The 17,458-nt window shown below is 36.4% G+C and overlaps 1 protein-coding gene across 17 annotated transcripts in view; it reads left to right on the top strand.

The window, feature by feature from the left end:
• CAMK2D (calcium/calmodulin dependent protein kinase II delta) overlaps positions 1-17,458 on the top strand; it is a 285,667-nt gene that overhangs the window by 191,378 nt on the left and 76,831 nt on the right. For all 17 annotated transcript variants that reach the window (XM_082389668.1, XM_082389669.1, XM_082389674.1 and 14 more), the window contains 2 exons: positions 9,186-9,251; positions 12,570-12,642. In XM_082389668.1, the coding sequence (XP_082245794.1) occupies positions 9,186-9,251; positions 12,570-12,642 (139 nt within the window). The remainder of the gene's footprint in view (positions 1-9,185; positions 9,252-12,569; positions 12,643-17,458) is intronic.

Raw genomic sequence — 17,458 nt, 5'->3', positions numbered from 1 at the left:
ATTCTCTATGTATAGTATCATGTCATCTGCAAGCAGTGACAGTTTTACTTCTTCTTTTCCGATTTGGATTCCTTTTATTCCTTTTTCTTCTCTGATTGCCGTGGCTAGGACTTCCAAAACTATGTTTAATACTAGTGGCGAGTTGCCCACATTCTGGAGAGTTTTTATCATAAATGGGTGTTGAATGTTGTCAAAAGCTTTTTCTGCATCTATTGAGATGGTCATATGGTTTTTATTCTTCAGTTTGTTAATATGATGTATCACATTGATTGATTTGCGTATATTGAAGAATCCTTGCATCCCTGGGATAAATCCCACTTGATCATGGTGTATGATCCTTTCAATGTATTGTTGGATTCTGTTTGCTAGTATTTAGTTGAGGATTTTTGCATCTATATTCATCAGTGACATTGGTCTGTAATTTTCTTTTTTTGTAGTATCTTTGCTTTTGGTGAACACCAAAACCAGGGTGATGGTGGCCTCATAGAATGAGTTTGGGAGTGTTCCTTCCTCTGCAATTTTTTGGAAGAGTTTGAGAAGGATGGGTGTTAGCTCTTCTCTAAATGTTTGATAGAATTCACCTGTGAAGCCATGTGGTCCTGGACTGTTGTTTGTTGGAAGATTTTTAATCATAGTTTCAATTTCATCACTTGTGATTGGTCTGTTTATATTTTCTAATTCTTTCTGGTTCAGTCTTGGAAGGTTATACCTTTCTAAGAATTTGTCCATTTCTTCCAGATTGTCCATTTTATTGGCATAGAGTTGCTTGTAGTAGTCTCTTAGGATGCTTTGTATTTCTGCGGTGTCTGTTGTAACTTCTCCTTTTTCATTTCTAATTTTATTGATTTGAGTCCGCTCCCTCTTTTTCTTGATGAGTCTGGCTAATGGTTTATCAATTTTGTTTATCTTCTCAAAGAACCAGCTTTTAGTTTTATTGATCTTTGCTATTGTTTTCTTTGTTTCTATTTCATTTATTTGTGCTCTGATCTTTATGATTTCTTTCCTTCTGCTAACTTCAGGTTTTGTTTGTTCTTGTTTCTCTAGTTCCTTTAGGTGTAAGGTTAGATTGTTTATTTTGAGATTTTTCCTGTTTCTTGAGGTAGGCTTCTATTGCGATAAACTTCCCTCTTAGAACTGCTTTTGCTGCATCCCATAGGTTTTGGATCGTCGTGTTTTCCTTGTCATTTGTCTCTAAGTGTTTTTTGATTTCCTCTTTGATTTCTTCAGTGATCTCTTGGTTATTTAGTAACGTATTGTTTAACCTCCATGTGTTTGTGTTTTTACATTTTTTTCCCTGTAACTGATTTCTAATCTCAGAGCGTTGTGGTCAGAAAAGATGCTTAATATGATTTCAATTTTCTTAAGTTTACTGAGGCTTGATTTGTGACCCAAGATGTGATCTATCCTGGAGAATGTTCCATGTGTACTTGAGAAGAAAGTGTAATCTGCTGTTTTTGGATGGAATGTCCTATAAATATCAATTAAATCTATCTGGTCTATTGTGTCATTTAAAGCTTGTTATTCCTTATTAATTTTCTGTTTGGATGATCTGTCCATTGGTGTAAGTGAGGTGTTAAAAGTCCCCTGCTATTATTGTGTTACTGTTGATTTCCTCTTTTATAGCTGTTAGCAGTTGCTTTATGTATTGTGGTGCTCCTGTGTTGGTGCATATATATTTATAATTGTTATATCTTCTTCTTGGACTGATCCCTTGATCATTATGTAGTGTCCTTCCTTGTCTCCTGTAACATTCTTTATTTTAAAGTCTATTTTATCTGATATGAGTATTGCTACTCCAGCTTTCTTTTGATTTCCATTTGCATGGAGTATCTTTTTCCATCCCCTCACTTTCAGTCTGTATGTGTCCCTAGGTCTGAAGTGGGTCTCTTGTAGACAGCATATATATGCGTCCTGTTTTTGTATCCATTCAGCAAGCCTGTGTCTTTTGGTTGGAGCATTTAACCCATTCACATTTAAGGTAATTATTGATATGTATGTTCCTGTTACCATTTTCTTAATTGTTATGGGTTTGTTTTTGTAGGTCCTTTTCTTCTCTTGTGTTTCCCACTTAGAGAAGTTCCTTTAGCATTTGTTGTAGAGCTGGTTTGGTGGTGCTGAATTCTCTTAGCTTTTGCTTGTCTGTAACGCTTTTGATTTCTCTGTCAGATCTGAATGAGATCCTTGCCAGATCTCATTACTCATAGAGTAATCTTGGCTGTAAGTTCTTCCCTTTCATCACTTTAAATATATTATGCCACTCCCTTCTGGCTTGTAGAGTTTCTGCTGAGAAATCAGCTGTTAACCTTATGGGAGTTCCCTTGTATGTTATTTGTCATTTTTCCCTTGTTGCTTTCAATAATTTTTCTTTGTCTTTAATTTTTGTCAATTTGATTACTATATATCTCGGCGTGTTTCTCCTTGGGTTTATCCTGCCTGGGGCTCTCTTCGCTTCCTGGGCTTGGGTGGCTATTTCCTTTCCCATGTTGGGGAATTTTTTGACTCTAATCTCTTCAAATATTTTCTCGGTCCTTTCTCTCTCTCTTCTCCTTCTGGGACCCCTATAATGTGAATGTTGTTGCGTTTAATGTTGTCCCAGAGGTCTCTTAGGCTGTCTTCATTTCTTTTCATTCTTTTTTCTTTATTCTGTTCCACAGCAGTGAATTCCACCATTCTGTCTTCCAGGTCACTTATCCGTTCTTCTGCCTCAGTTATTGTGCTACTGATTCCTTCTAGTGTAGTTTTCATTTCAGTTATTGTATTGTTCATCTCTGTTTGTTTGTTCTTTAATTCTTCTGGGTCTTTGTTAAACATTTCTTGCATCTTCTCGATCTTTGCCTCCATTCTTTTTCCGAGGTCCTGGATCATCATCACTATCATTAGTCTGAATTCTTTTTCTGGAAGGTTGCCTATCTCCACTTCATTTAGTTGTTTTTCTGGGGTTTTATCTTGTTCCTTCATCTGGTACATAGCCCTCTGCCTTTGCATCTTGTCTGTCTTTCTATGAATGTGGTTTTTGTTCCACAGGCTGCAGGATTGTAGTTCTTCTTGCTTCTGCTGTCTGCCCTCAGAACACCATGTTTTTCTTCCCTTCTCAATCTCTAATCCAAGTATGTGCCTTTATAATGAATTCAACAAATACTTCCTGCGCTTGTGATCAGACATGATTAGTTCACAGACAAACTCTGTCTTATGGGAAAGATACTATAAGATCTAAAACTGAAATATATGATTTCCAGGGGAAAACTGCCTGAGAGATCCCTGCTTTCTTATAAAATATAATGGTAAGTGATATGATGTCAGGAGCATCAACATTATGGCGTTGATATGTGATCCTCCCACACGTCTGCTCTCTGTGAAATATAAAACCCTGGGATCATTCACTTAATGAGCATTTAATGAGCTTGTCATAGGCACTATGTGTCAGCACTTGATATTTTATAGTGAAGAAGCAGGAACAGATTTTACCTTCCCAGAGCAACCATACAGGTAGAAAGACAAACATTAAACAAATGTGTACACAAAGAAATATGTGATTCTAATGGTGATAAGTTTTATGGAGAATAATACAGGGTTCTAAGGGGGTAAGATAACTTAGACCAGTAGGGGGTCTGAGGATAGAAAACTTAAGCCACGTTTTGAAGGATAGGAGGGATTTACTCACCAAATAGTAAAGGTAGAGACGCTGGGAATGTTCTGGAAGAGAGACAAGCACTTGAAAAGGCCCAGGGATGGGAAGGGGCTTGGTGCACTTGAGGAACTGGAGAAAGGCTGCTGTGGTTGGAGCAGGATGGAGAGGGGCAGCAAGGAGCGTCAGGAGACATGCAGATCATGTAAGGATTTTGCCTGGAAAAGCAGTGCACAGGTATTTAAGAGCTTCATGTAGCCATGAGACAGGATTCAGTGTACACTTAAAGCTACTGTCTGGAGAATTGATGGCAGAGGGGCAAGAGAGGAGATGGTGCCAATTAGGAGGCCATTGCAGTAGTGCAGGTGACAGACAGTGATGACTTGGACTGGTGACATTAGAGTGGAGATGGAAAGAAGTCCTGATTCAAGATGCATTTTGGAGATAAAGTCAGCAGGATTTGTCTAGAGATTGGTAGATAAATAATATGAAAGGTAGTTGGGCCTCTTTACCCTCAGTTTCTAGCTTAAATATGGGTTAAACCATAAAATTGTGGACTGGTTTCATTCATCCATTAATTATTTGATAATTTATTTACTCAGTAAAGATTTATTAAGCTCCTTCTTTCTGCCAGACATGCTGTAAAGTACTGAAGATACAATGTTCCATCATAGATGTCTGCCCAGAGGTTGGCTTGGTTGACTGTATATGTTAGAAGATGGTGCTAAGAAGGCCTGACTTTTCAATTGTATCTCCATAGACTGTTCCCTTAGCTCAGTGGTTCTCATCAGGGACACTAGGGGGACCTTGGGGTGACTGGGAATAGTGGGATTGACACAATGACAAGGTAGTGCTGCTGGCACCTATTGTGGGGCCTGGTGCTGACAGTCTTGCCTATTCAAGGGACCATCCCACGTGGTGAAGGATTGTCTGGCCAGGAAGACCAGTAACACTCCTGTTAATGAACCATGATCAGCTTCACTCTGACCAGCCCTCACCAGCAGTTGGTCTTACTTTAATCCAAGAATTAAACGGGATGTAAGTGGGAATGCCTTTATGTCACTGTTCTTCCCAGTCTTTTCACATGATCCTTTGGGCTCTCCAGAGATCTTTGACCTGCTCTTCTCCTGCTCTCCAGCTTGTGTCCAAGGGGAAACAATTAGGGCAGCACAATGGGAATAAACAAACCCTTTCTTTCTTGTGCTGTGTGTTCTTGGGAAAAGTCCTTAACCTCCACTAATTCAGTGTGCTCGTGTATAAAACAGAAATAATAGCAATAGTATCTACCTCATGAGGTTGTTGTGTTACAACCCGTAGGGACTTAGAACAGTACTTCGGCTTGGCACATGGTGAGCTCCCAATGGATATTTGCTGTTATCGTTCAACAGTATGGAAGGCAGTGTGCGGGGCACCATGCAGGTAACACAGACAAACACGTCAACGCTCACAGCTTCTGCCCGGGAGGTCACTGGAGGACACACCCGTTACCCAAATGCAAGTCAGCATATGAAATGTTTTTGGACAAACAAACAAAAAGTTTGACTATGGTGATTCTTTGCTAACATGACTTCTGCTGTCTCTGTTCAGAGCCTTGGATTTCAGGTCCGGTGGCCTCTGCTCTTTGGATTTGTTCTTCAGCATTATACTTGGAGTTCCAGGGGGAATGACTCCTTTTTCTAGGAGACACTTCTGGCCCTGCCTTGGAGAGATTGCCTCCTCACTGTGCGTTAGCTGGGCCCTGCTCTGGGTTCCTGTTTTCCAGCGTGGCTACAGCCTGAGGTTCATGGGTTTTGCCCCACCACCTTGGGCATGCTCTAATCTCTACATCATTGCTGGTTCTTGAGTTAATGTGGCGCCATTTTCTCTTCCAAAGTCCAATCTTTGACATCTTGGATGCTAGTAGCTGCTCAGTGTCATAGTCAAAGCTGTAATCCTCAAAATTTTATAAATGCTTTATTCAAGGTGAAACTGCTTTCAACTCTTCCTGATATAATTCACAAATATATATACAAGGAGCATGAATAATTCATTCTTTCTGGAAAGCACAAAATGAATCAGCATTCCCATAAATAACAACAGCAACAACAAAAATCTTTTTGATATATGGAGTCTCATCTTTTCATAGTTCTAGAGTTATTTTTTTCCTGTAAGCTCTAATGTTCTAGAGGTTCATAAATGATAATTAATGCTTCAAATGTATAATTGATATGCCTCATATCATACAGATCCCTGGCACCAATTTATTCACAAAATCTCTAATTAATTAATCTAACGGTTTATTCATGAGACTGATTTAATTTGTGACTTTGTATGAAACTTCACATAGCATACTAAAAATTTTCCAAAATCTGCAATAACTGCTGCTTAATTTTGTGCTCCATTAAACAATCATGTAAGTATAGAAATGTGTTAAAGTTAGAAAATTCAATAGTTTCTCTTTAAGGCAGTGTGTTGTATTAGAACTCCATTTTTTCCTTCTCAGACATTTATCATACATATAGCAAAAATGATAAAATGGCTTCATTTACACAAGGATATTTTTAAATAATGAGAAAAATGAATGCTAGAAAATGAGGAAGAGTACTGTCAGAGACAGTTGACTATATAATCTCCAACTCTACATAAAACTCTCTATACCCCTTAAATTTGTTTAATCGTTACACCTGACTTTTCCGTATTCTTCTTTAGATACAAACCCCTTAGGAAATAAAACCTATCGTCACGTATGGCTAAATTTTAGTGTTTTCCTTTTTCTTTTTAAGCACATGTATAATCTCTAAACTTATAGTAGATGGGTAGCATGATTTTCTGACTTGGTTAATTCATTTAATCATTATTTCAGTACTCATTAATTGAACAACTGTTATGTCTTAGTTGCTGGGTTCAGTGCTAAGGTAACAAAGATCAGTAAGTCCTGATCCTAGTGATTTAGGATCTGACAATTCTCATGGAGTATATAATATATCTAAGAAGCTACTATATATGCAGTAGCAATTTTATTAGTGACAATGGGCTTTTTAATCAATATTTGTTAAACACTTTAACAATCCAAAATTGTTTGTAATATATACAGATTTTCTTGGTACCTGTGGTCAGAGACAAAGATAAATATGAATATATATCATATCTACGTTGGTCACATTCAAAGGAAGAAATCCCACAAAACTGTTATCATCGTTATAGAGACAGTAATAGATTTGTTGGAGGTTCTTTCTGTCTAATATTTAATTACTTTGTATCATAATTTGTCTAGGGCACACTGTATGATTGCATTAATATCATAGATTCTAATTGGGAGAAAAACTTAGCTGTGCCAGTAAATGAAATTACATGTACACATAACCACAGTTTTCATAACAAGCCCATATGAAGCTTTAAATAATCATTTTAGATGTCCATTTTATATGTAAAAGTAATAGAATTGAAAATAGTAACTTCAACATTAGAGGACTTACAAATATCCAGAATGCAATGGAGATGGGGGAAAGTTGGGTAAACTTTCAGACAAATTTACAGTTTTTAGTATCACATCTTTTCATTTAGGAGAGGAAAATACAGACGAGAGTAATAATAACTGGTGATTCCTGGAACATGTTATCATTGGATGATATTTCAGAACTTATTAAAGTAAAAAACAAGAACAACCACCAAAAGCTATCTTAGATTAATTTTATCTCACACTCTCTAATGTACATACAGCAAGTTTTATACCTTCACTCGATGCTTGACCAAATGACTCATACCTTCTAAATCTCTAGAAAAGTGGACAGTGTAATTATTGAAAAGGCTGTACTGTGTAGTGATTGAAAGTATGGGCTGTGGAGTGGATGGCCCCCGTATGGCACTCAAGGCTGTGTAAAGTTGGGCAAGTTACTTAACTTCTCTCTACGTCCATTTTCTCATCAATAAACTGGGCTAGTGGTAAAACCGTCCTAAATTATGAGAATTTATCAGTTAATATAAAGCTTAGCACACTGCGTGTCACATGGTAAGCGCTCAGCAAATGTTAGCTCTTATGAGATTAAACTCCAAAGCTGAAAGTTTCTTTTAAAATCAAGTCAGGTCATAACAGAGGAAGGAATGACTGATAAATACATAAGAAAAGGATTCATTTCACTAATACTCAAATTCGTATTAACATGAGCTAACTTTTTTCCAATTAGGTAGGCATTTTCGTTTATTGACAATAACCATTATTAATAATGATGCGGGCCTGTCGGTACTTTCACAGTGTTGGAGGTACCACCGTTTTGGAAGGTAATTTTCCTTGTCTTCCCAACAAAATTTTAAATGTGGATACTCTTTGATCCAGTAATTTTACTTCTAAGAATTTATCTTCTAATAATACTCTCAAAGATGTGCGTGCACACACGCATACACACTACTTATTTTCAATAGGGAAAAAAATGCTTCTGACATGAAACAGTGCCCATGATTTAATGTAAAATGAAAAAAAAAATTAGCCTAATTTTTGTATATTGCACAATCGCACTTTAGTGAGAAAAGTGTTTCTTTGTGTGTGTTTGCAAAGGGAAAAGTATAAATGTTAAAAGATACACAAAAAGTTGAAAGGACAGGCGTAAAATTAAAATCAGTTTATTCCTGGGAGTGGAATTGGGATCAAGAGATAGGGGAGGACTTGGTACATTTCCATACTTTAAAATTTTACTACAAAATTACATGACTTTTTAAAATTTAAAAAGTCATTTTTTAAGCAGGGAGAAGAAAATCCTAAGCCAGAGAATCACTGGTTAGGGAATTCTAGCCCCAAAGCAGTAATCTATTGGACCTGGAGAAGAAGTGAATCCTAGAGATAGTTACATCTCCTTACTTAGAGAACCTCGAAGTCCACGGTCTGAATGAACTTCCTGGAGCAACCAAATCTAGTTGCTGAGTTGTGGGGAAGTCTTCACTTTATTAAAAAGGGCAAACAGATATGGCTCCTTCCTAGCTGGCAAGGGGTCACTGCTGCCTCCCAGGCACTGCCAAAACCTGAGTCTTAATTTACCAGCAAAGACATGGAACATAAAGGAAATTGCTTTACAAGGAAAATCAAGCACTCAGCCCCAAAGTGTATGTATTTTGGAAGGCCACCTCTAGCCCATAAAGGCATGTTCATTGCAGTTTAAAAATCGAGCCCCTCCAGAGAAATACAGCCTGCAAACTCACACTCTACACCCATGATATGTGTTATCCTCTCTTTTTGTTCAGAAAATGTTCCTAAATGGTTCCACACACTTTGTCAGACCTCAGTTAATATTTAGAGAATTGAAGAGTTTCATAGAAACCATTTTCTATAAGATATGTCTGAGTATATTTATGGTATACAGAAAATTGTATCCTCGGGATCTAGTGATACAAAGGCAAACAGAAAAGATGGAACTGTTTAGATTAATATAAATTGACCATTATGGAGTCTTATAATGTTTTAATATGCTTTATGTTTTGATAATTTTTAAAACAATCTGAAAATATATATTCTGTATGAACACTGGTGCAAATCTATTGATGCCTAGTTTTTTCTTCTTTTTTAATGTGAATATCTTGTTTGTCTTCACAGAGTTACTGGAGGTGAACTGTTTGAAGACATAGTGGCGAGAGAATATTACAGTGAAGCCGACGCCAGGTAAGTGGCTTGCCCTGGGCAAGATACAAGACTGAGCACTCAGATGACACTTGTTCAGTGTATCTCTCTACAAATATATTATGATGCTTAAGATTATGAGACTTTCATAATACCGTCTTGGACTTTTCTTGATGAGTCCCTCTTAACTGATATTTGTCTCTTAAGGATTTCCAAGATGATTCTTTGAAGAAAAAAAAAAACTGTGAATCTGGCCTAAATTTTATTTTTATCTAGTATCTATAGTTAGAATACATATTTTATTTTTTAAAAAAGCCTAACTTTCTCTGATAAAGAAATATACTTTTTTATCAAAGTTATGAGCTCTCTAGATCCTAGGCTGCCCAGTATGGTAGCCACTAGTCACATATGACTCTTTTTTTTTTAATTTGTTTTATTGAAATATAGGTGATACTATGTTACAATGTTGTGTTAATTTCTGCTGTACAGCCAAAGTGATTCAGTTATACATATATATATTCTTTTCCTTATTCTTTTCTGCTATGGTTTATCACAGGATATTGAATATAGTTCCATGTGCTATATATTGTAGGACCTTGTTGTTTATGCATATAACTCTTAATTTCAATTTCAATTAATTAAAATTAAATAAAATAAAAAGTTCACTTCCTCAGTTGCACTAGCCCCATTTCAAGTGCTTAATTGCACGAGTGGCTAGCGGCAACCGACTGGACGTAGCAGATATAAAGCATTTCCCTCATCACAGAAGTTCCATGAACAGCCCATGTCTAATCAGAGGCCATAAAAAGAAACAGACTCCAAAAGGCCCAGTGGTCTCCTTCAGGCATTATGAGCTGTTTAACGCTTTGGAAATTTCATTAACGTCCTTGGAACTCTCACTTGAAAAATATTTATTCAGGTACTTCAGAGGATTCAAGAGGATTTCCCAATCTTGTTAATTGGCAAAATTTTTTTACAGAAGTTAGAAATGGCTAACATTTTGTCTAATTTGAGACTTCCTAGGCAATGTTTTTGGAGTGAAGTAACATTAATCTACTTGCTTAGACATTACTTAGACTGTTTGGTGTTAATTTCCTTGGCATTTCTTACATATATTCTGCAGTTGGTACTCATTTTGAAAAATCTGGCCCTGGCTCATTATTAGCAATATAAATGAGATGTTTTATATATATTCTGTTACTGGTGGTCTGTGCCTGCTGGTTCTCTAGCTAATGCTTTCAGAGCTTCCAAAGGCTGCTAATCCTCCTGCAGCCTGGCCCTCAGCAGATAGTCAGCTGATAGAAGGTTCCCCATCCCTCCAAAGTAGCACATGTATACACAGGCTCACTTCTAAATTTCTAATTAATCTTTTTGGTTTAATGCTACTGTTTATGACATTTTGTGAATCTTCTCTGCACATGACTACACTCTAATTTTTTAATGGAATTTTTCCTGCCAAAGTCAAATAGAAAGTTCCATGTCACTTAGGCTATAATGAGTGAATCATCACTTGTTCAGTTTAAGCCAGATCCTCACATTAGGCCTCTGAAAAGGGCTTCAGAATAGCCTTGGAAGTAGCTATTTGCCCACTTTCCAAGAGAGTAATCTTTTTAATCAAAGTAATAAAAAAAAGTTAGGGAATTTCCTTTATTTTGCTTTTCAAAGTTATGTTAAACAGGTTGTTATTGTGTTTCAGAATATTGGTTGAAATTAATCTAGAGACCATTTTCACTATTGAGCAGCCCTACAGATAACAGGATAGAGCCTCAGTTGGTTGGATCATTTCATATGCATGCTTATATTAAATATTGGAATTTACTCTGGGATACATTTTAGGATAGGTCCCACACATAATCAAGGAGAAGAAACATTCTCTTCTCAACTACAAGCGTAGAGAGCAAATAATTTGTAAAAATCTGACTAGTACTAGTCCTCAAGAAGTTAAGAATTGAATTCATTCTCACTGGTAACATATGGTGAAGTTTATTTAATATGAATTCATGTTTACTTCTTTATTTTCTGTTATTCATTAAGCCCAATAACTTATACCAGTGGTTTGAGATGAGAGAGTGAAGTATTCCTAAAAAGTAGTATAAAGTGAACATTATTGTAGAAGGAAAAAGAGTCATATGATTTAACACATAATTACCAACACTCCAATAAGCTGTATAGTCAAAAACAACCAATATGAAGCTGTTTTAGTGGTACACTTAATCAAGTTAGAGCTAGAAAATCACAATTCTGATCAATTTTGTGACATGTTGTAATAAATCAGATGGTGATTACTTTTTTTTAATTCAAGAATTTACTTTGGAGTAGTATTATTTTGTACATTAAATGATTGAAAATATCCTCATTAAAGTATTTGCTTAATCCTTATATGAATGAATGTAGAATGAATGAATGTCTGTATATACCTGCATTTGAATCGCATAGTGAACTTGTACAGAATTCATCAGTGTGATATGTTCTACATTACTGTATGTCATATGACAGCTCATGGGACCTTATAGGTGTCCATCGATGACGTCTACCGTAGAATTTAATTAGCAGTCTATTTGACATCAGTGAGCCTTTAATAAGAATAGCATAAGTTGTGCATTTTAACATAGTAATAAGCATAAGTTTTCCTTCACTGGGGTGTATGAAAATGTGTCTAACAACCACCAGTGCTGCAGGGGATTTTAAATTTTATTTATTTTTTGTAAGTTCTTAGCCCTTCCCCAGAGTATGACTATACTGAAGAGGAGTTTGTTTTATGCCATGGGTTTACTTTAAATTCTCCCTGTTATTGGAGACGTGCATTAGTTTTCCTATTAATATATTATACAAGCAGCACCATTTCTAAGTCAAAATGGTAAATGTCTCCCTCCATTTTTTTTGACCTTTGTTTCACCTGCCACTTCATCTGTGTTCACCCTCTTGTTTCAACACCTATGTTTAATTGTGACCTCAGATTTTAAACAGTTTAGATGTGTATGAGAAATACCCATAAATTTTATTTCACTGAAGAATTTTCCCAGAACATTGTGGGAATTATTTATAAAATTTTCTCCCTGAATATGGAAATATTGACTTCTGTATACAAATGATTTAATTTATGGAGTTGCAATGCAAAACACACAGCTCAAATTGTTTTGTCTGAATATGTCACAAATTCTATGTTGGATGTCATTTTTGTTAGAACCAGAATTAGCTTTATTCAGCATTATTTAATTCCAGTGTAAAGCTAAAAAAATTTGAAAAATATAATTTTTGTTTGTTGTTTGTTTCGTTCGAACTTTCATTTTATTTTGTATTCAATGTGATTATGTGCCTTTAAAATGTTCTCCCTTCCATTCTGCCCTTGTATCTTTGCAGTCATTGTATACAGCAGATTCTAGAAAGTGTAAATCATTGTCACCTAAATGGCATAGTTCACAGGGACCTGAAGGTCAGTATATGGAGTCCATAAATCTGAATCAAAGGAAGTTTTTTTGTTTTTTTTTTCTGGGGAAAGGGCAGAGGGTGGGTATTTAAAATGGTTCCCTTGCCTTTCCCAACTTTTCCCTAAAATGACTAAATGATGAAATGATAATGCATGATGGCTCTTTCAGTTTGCTCATCTACAGGCTAAATATACATCATAGCAAAAAGGAAAGGACAGTATTGAGAACACAACCTGTTAACGTTTCCGAGGAGTAAACCACCAGAGGCAGTTTGGGGGCAGGCTTTCCTGAGGTGACCAGCATTTGCCTGGAGATAAACTTGGCCTGTGATGTATGTCCGCCTGTAGATTTAAACACCACTTCTGTTCTGAGACCATGGGTTGCTGTAGCAGAACAACTGGTTACGCATTGCTCCATTTGAGTCTGATGAACCCTCAGGCAAGAGATAATAATTGCCAGCTAAATTAAAGCATGCGAAGTTAATGATTTATCAAAAATTCATTACGTATCCTAATTTAACCTTAATGGTGCCTTGACTGCTAATGTGACAGCTTTGGAATGATACTAGAAAAATGGGAGAGAAGAGAGAAACAGCTTTTTTTGTGTGGGGTGGAGGTGGAGTACAAAAGCTATAAAAATTATAGTTGTGTTCCAGTTCATTTCCTGTGAGAATTTATAACCGGGAAATGAGCTCCTGAATTAAATATTTTTAAGATGGATTTTTCTAGAACAAGTGGACCCACATTTTGGCTCACATCTGGCAAGATCCTGACTGTTCTGAGGTAGTAGTCACTCTACTTGAGCATGTTTACATTACTGAAGATGTTTAAATACAACCCCAGTTGTCTGCTAGTTTTGCACTTTAACCCAGTCTCTCTGAGGCTATACAGACAGTGAGTGTAAGCTTGGAACTAACACACGCCCCCTGGTGTTTGCATGCAGTCATTGCATTCAGCAGATCCTGGAGGCTGTGCTACACTGCCATCAGATGGGCGTAGTCCATCGGGACCTGAAGGTGAGTAATGAATGCCCTTGGAGAAGACAAACCACCACACAATTCCTAATGACTGTTCAGCTGCAGTTATACCTGTAAAGGCAAAAATATGAGCAGTAAAGTTGTGTGGACTCATTCTGACACATTACGAAGACACCTTCCCTCACCACAATCATCTCTTCTCTAATGCACACTTGAGACTTACATAAATCCCATTTCATCCAGGGAGAAACCATTGCCTAACATTAACAATAAATAGGTTATATTTCCTTCTTCCTAAGAATGGGTGCAGCATTTAATGTGATTTTGAGTAAGACTGATGATCTCTTTCTTTCTAAACTTGTTCTGTGGACATAATAGTATGTTTGTTGATCAAACATGTGATTTTATAGTCATATTATATTTACCTAATATGTAAATGGTTATCAGAATTATAAGTTAAATAGAGATAAATGTATTAGGTAGATTTTTGGCCCAAGTGATTGATGCTAAAGAATCCCATTCTGGGTGCTGAAGTCTCTTTCCCTTAACATTAGTCCCAGGAATTCTGAGGACATTGAGGCTCTCTGGGTTTTTATTTATTTATATTCCTAGGGGCCAAGATATCATTGCCTTTTAAAACAGATGGAAAAAGGGTAAAACAAATTTTATTATCAAATAGTATATTTGATACTAATACTTTTAAGACTTGACTCAGCTTCTGATAACCATTGAGGTTGAAAATTGTTTAGATCATTTAGAAATTAAATATTTCAGAGAAGACTATCCTTTTATTAATTTTCTGACCTCTTCTCATGGCATTCTAGCTTTACTTATGAAATTTCAGAGAAATAGTGAAGGCCTAGAAATTTAAATGGAGAGAAACTCCTGGGTGGGGGAAATAGCAAATGTGAGCATTGTATAGTTGTGATTTTTCATCTGAAACCTCAGCCTTTTCCAGGCTTTAGTACAAAGGTGGCAAAGGATAATTTAGAATGTCTTGAACTGTAATGTGTTCAGTGGGAGGACCTAGGCTGGTTTCTCTAGTCTTCTCTAGTTATAGTTAATTGTAAACCTGTAGTTTCCATTCATTTAGTATGTTCTACAAGAATATATCTCTAACGATCCACAGTGAGTTACTTGAAGATGTGATTTGTAAGCAAAACATTGCCTTAGTTTTCTAGAATCTTCCTTTAATTTTCAGTTTGAGTCTGAGAGCTTTGCATGTCTAAAGGAAAAGTAGGTTAATGACTTGTTCTTTTGGAGAGCCAAGATAGGACTGTGTCCATCTGCTAACACCAAATTTACCCATCAGGATAAAGGAAAAATAATATGTTCCTGTGAAAATCCATATATTTGGCAATCACCTCAAAAATTCCTTACTAGCCATGTAAAGACAGTGCCCCTTTTTGTTACTTCTTAGAACTCACAGTGCTACTTTTCCTTTTTAAGTGAACGTATTTAGACGTACACATTATTTTTGCTATTTAATAAAGTTATCATTTGAAACATTTTACTACATTTATGTAATTATAAGTATACTCTAAAAGCCAAGGATGAAAAATGTGAATTCTATTCCATGACTTTCAAAATATATTTTGTGAGGTCATGATATTGCACTTTTGTAAGTGTCCAAACTCAGCAGAGCTCTTCAAAGACTGGAACTCCCTTCCTTCCTTCCTTCTTTCCTTCCTTCCTTCCTTTTTATTTATTTATTTATTTATTTATGGCTGTGTTGGGTCTTTGTTGCTGCACACGGGCTTTCTTTAGTTCACCAGGGAAGTCCCCAAAGACTGTAACTTTAATCAGAGATGGCAGTGAGCCTAGGATGTGGGTGGGGAAGAAAAATATATTTTCTGACATACGAGCTAAAGTCACTAATTAAAAGCTCAGGCAGGCTACTGAGCTCAGGCTCAGAGAGGCTACTACTAAAAGAAATAGCTTGCTGCATCACCCATCAGATTTCTTGCAAGGGAGAAAAGTGTTTTTGCTTTCTATTCTTACTCTGATTTTAGGAGAGGATAGAGATGAACTTCTGATAGAGCTTGTTATAATTTCTATAATTGTCTTAGTCTCTATCAAATTGCTGACTTGGATAAACTTCAGTTGAGTCTAGTTCTCATGCTTGTTTCAATAGACCATGACATAAATATACTAAGAGAGGCCCAAACTTGTGCGTGAGAGACAACTTATGCACACCTTAAGTGTGCTCAGTCACTGCCTTTGATTTGTGTCTTTTATACCCACCATGCATAGTCTGATAAGTATACAACTTGCAATAGCATATTTACCAATATATTAAAATGAAAAAGATTAACTGCTGAAACCTATTATCAGGCTTTAATCAAAATATTGCCCTTACTACTATTGGGCCATATATTTTTGTTTCCCTGTCATGATTCATATGTTAATTCATGTACACTACAGGCATGCAGTTTAATTTGTCCATATCAGTGAGATAAAAACACAGGAAGTATTACATTTTTCATCATTATCACAGACACCTGTGAGCGTAGGAGTACTGTACAGTTTGTTTATAAATCCCTCCTAGGATAATAGCTATTTAACGTATTGTGTTCCTTTACAGTACCTAATGTGGGACCTTATACCTTGTTAATACTTGCAGCATAGTCCTTTAATTTAGGAATGAATAAAGTTCAACCAAAAGCACATTTATAATATAAAAGGCAACATTGAATAAAACAGATTGTTGTGTATGTTAATTAATGTTGAATGAAATAGAGGATAAGCATACCCTCTTTGATACAATGATAGCATACAGATCTCGGTTTGAATATTTGAATAACTGCCACACTTGGGGGCTTATTAGACAGTAGAATCCACCAGATGGAAACTTACCGAGACCTAGAGACAAGGCTAAGGCACAGCAGGCACAGCAGAAACAACGACAGGAGAAAGTTCAGGGTGGTGGGATGTTGGCATAACTGAAGCATGTCAGTCAGCACCAGGCAGTATCCATTGGATACATGGACCACTACCTTTGTCTAAGGTGCATTTGGTGTCAGGCCAATTGATGTAGATTCAAGCAATAGTAGGGACATATAGCAGTGCTAACGTAATTATAGGACTATAGTTCAGGGATATGACTCTAGTCTTTGAGAGGATTTGAATCAAAGCAGAACCTTAATAATAAAAATGGCCACAGCTGCCATTTATCAAGCAGTTACTGTATACCCTGCACTGTATCATCATATTAATCTTCAGAACAACTTCATGAGGAAGGCACTATGACCATCCCCATGTTACCTAAGGGGAGATTTAACAACCATGAGTAAAAGAACTTATTCAAGGTCACTCAGCTAGCAAGACAGGATTTGTGCCCAAGCAGTTGGGTTCCCGGGTCTGCAAGCTTAATCACTACCTCTTCTCAATTCATTTAGATAAATGAATTGAAAACCATTATAGAGATCAAAGAATAGTTCAAAACAATGATGGGAAAATAATCTTGCGAGCAATATTAAGAATTATTTGGGAAAATGGGTCTAAATTTAGTGAGTCAAGGGATTAAAATAATCCCCACCTATGGATTTTCATAGCTATACAAAATTTGTATTATTAGGGATAAGAGAATAAGGCATATTTAAGATTTAATGTAGAGTAGGAGGGCAGCATAATTTGACAGAAGACTGGTATAAAAAGCAAAAATGTCCTATTTAGAAAATCAGTAAAGTGGCATTGTCCACAGCCTTTGGAAACTGAGACATCGAGAAGAACGAAATGGATTTGCCACATTTAATTTAGGCCACATCAAGACAATCACTTTGGAGTGCTTAAAAATAGATTGTTTATGAAGAGTGGTGTTGGATATTTGTGAACTGCTGATTAAA

Source organism: Balaenoptera borealis (genome assembly GCF_965194805.1).
Source record: "Balaenoptera borealis genome assembly, chromosome: 4".
Taxonomy (NCBI): Eukaryota; Metazoa; Chordata; class Mammalia; order Artiodactyla; family Balaenopteridae; genus Balaenoptera; species Balaenoptera borealis.
Note: the sequence above shows the minus strand (reverse complement) of the source record. Positions and strands in the feature narration are given on the sequence as shown.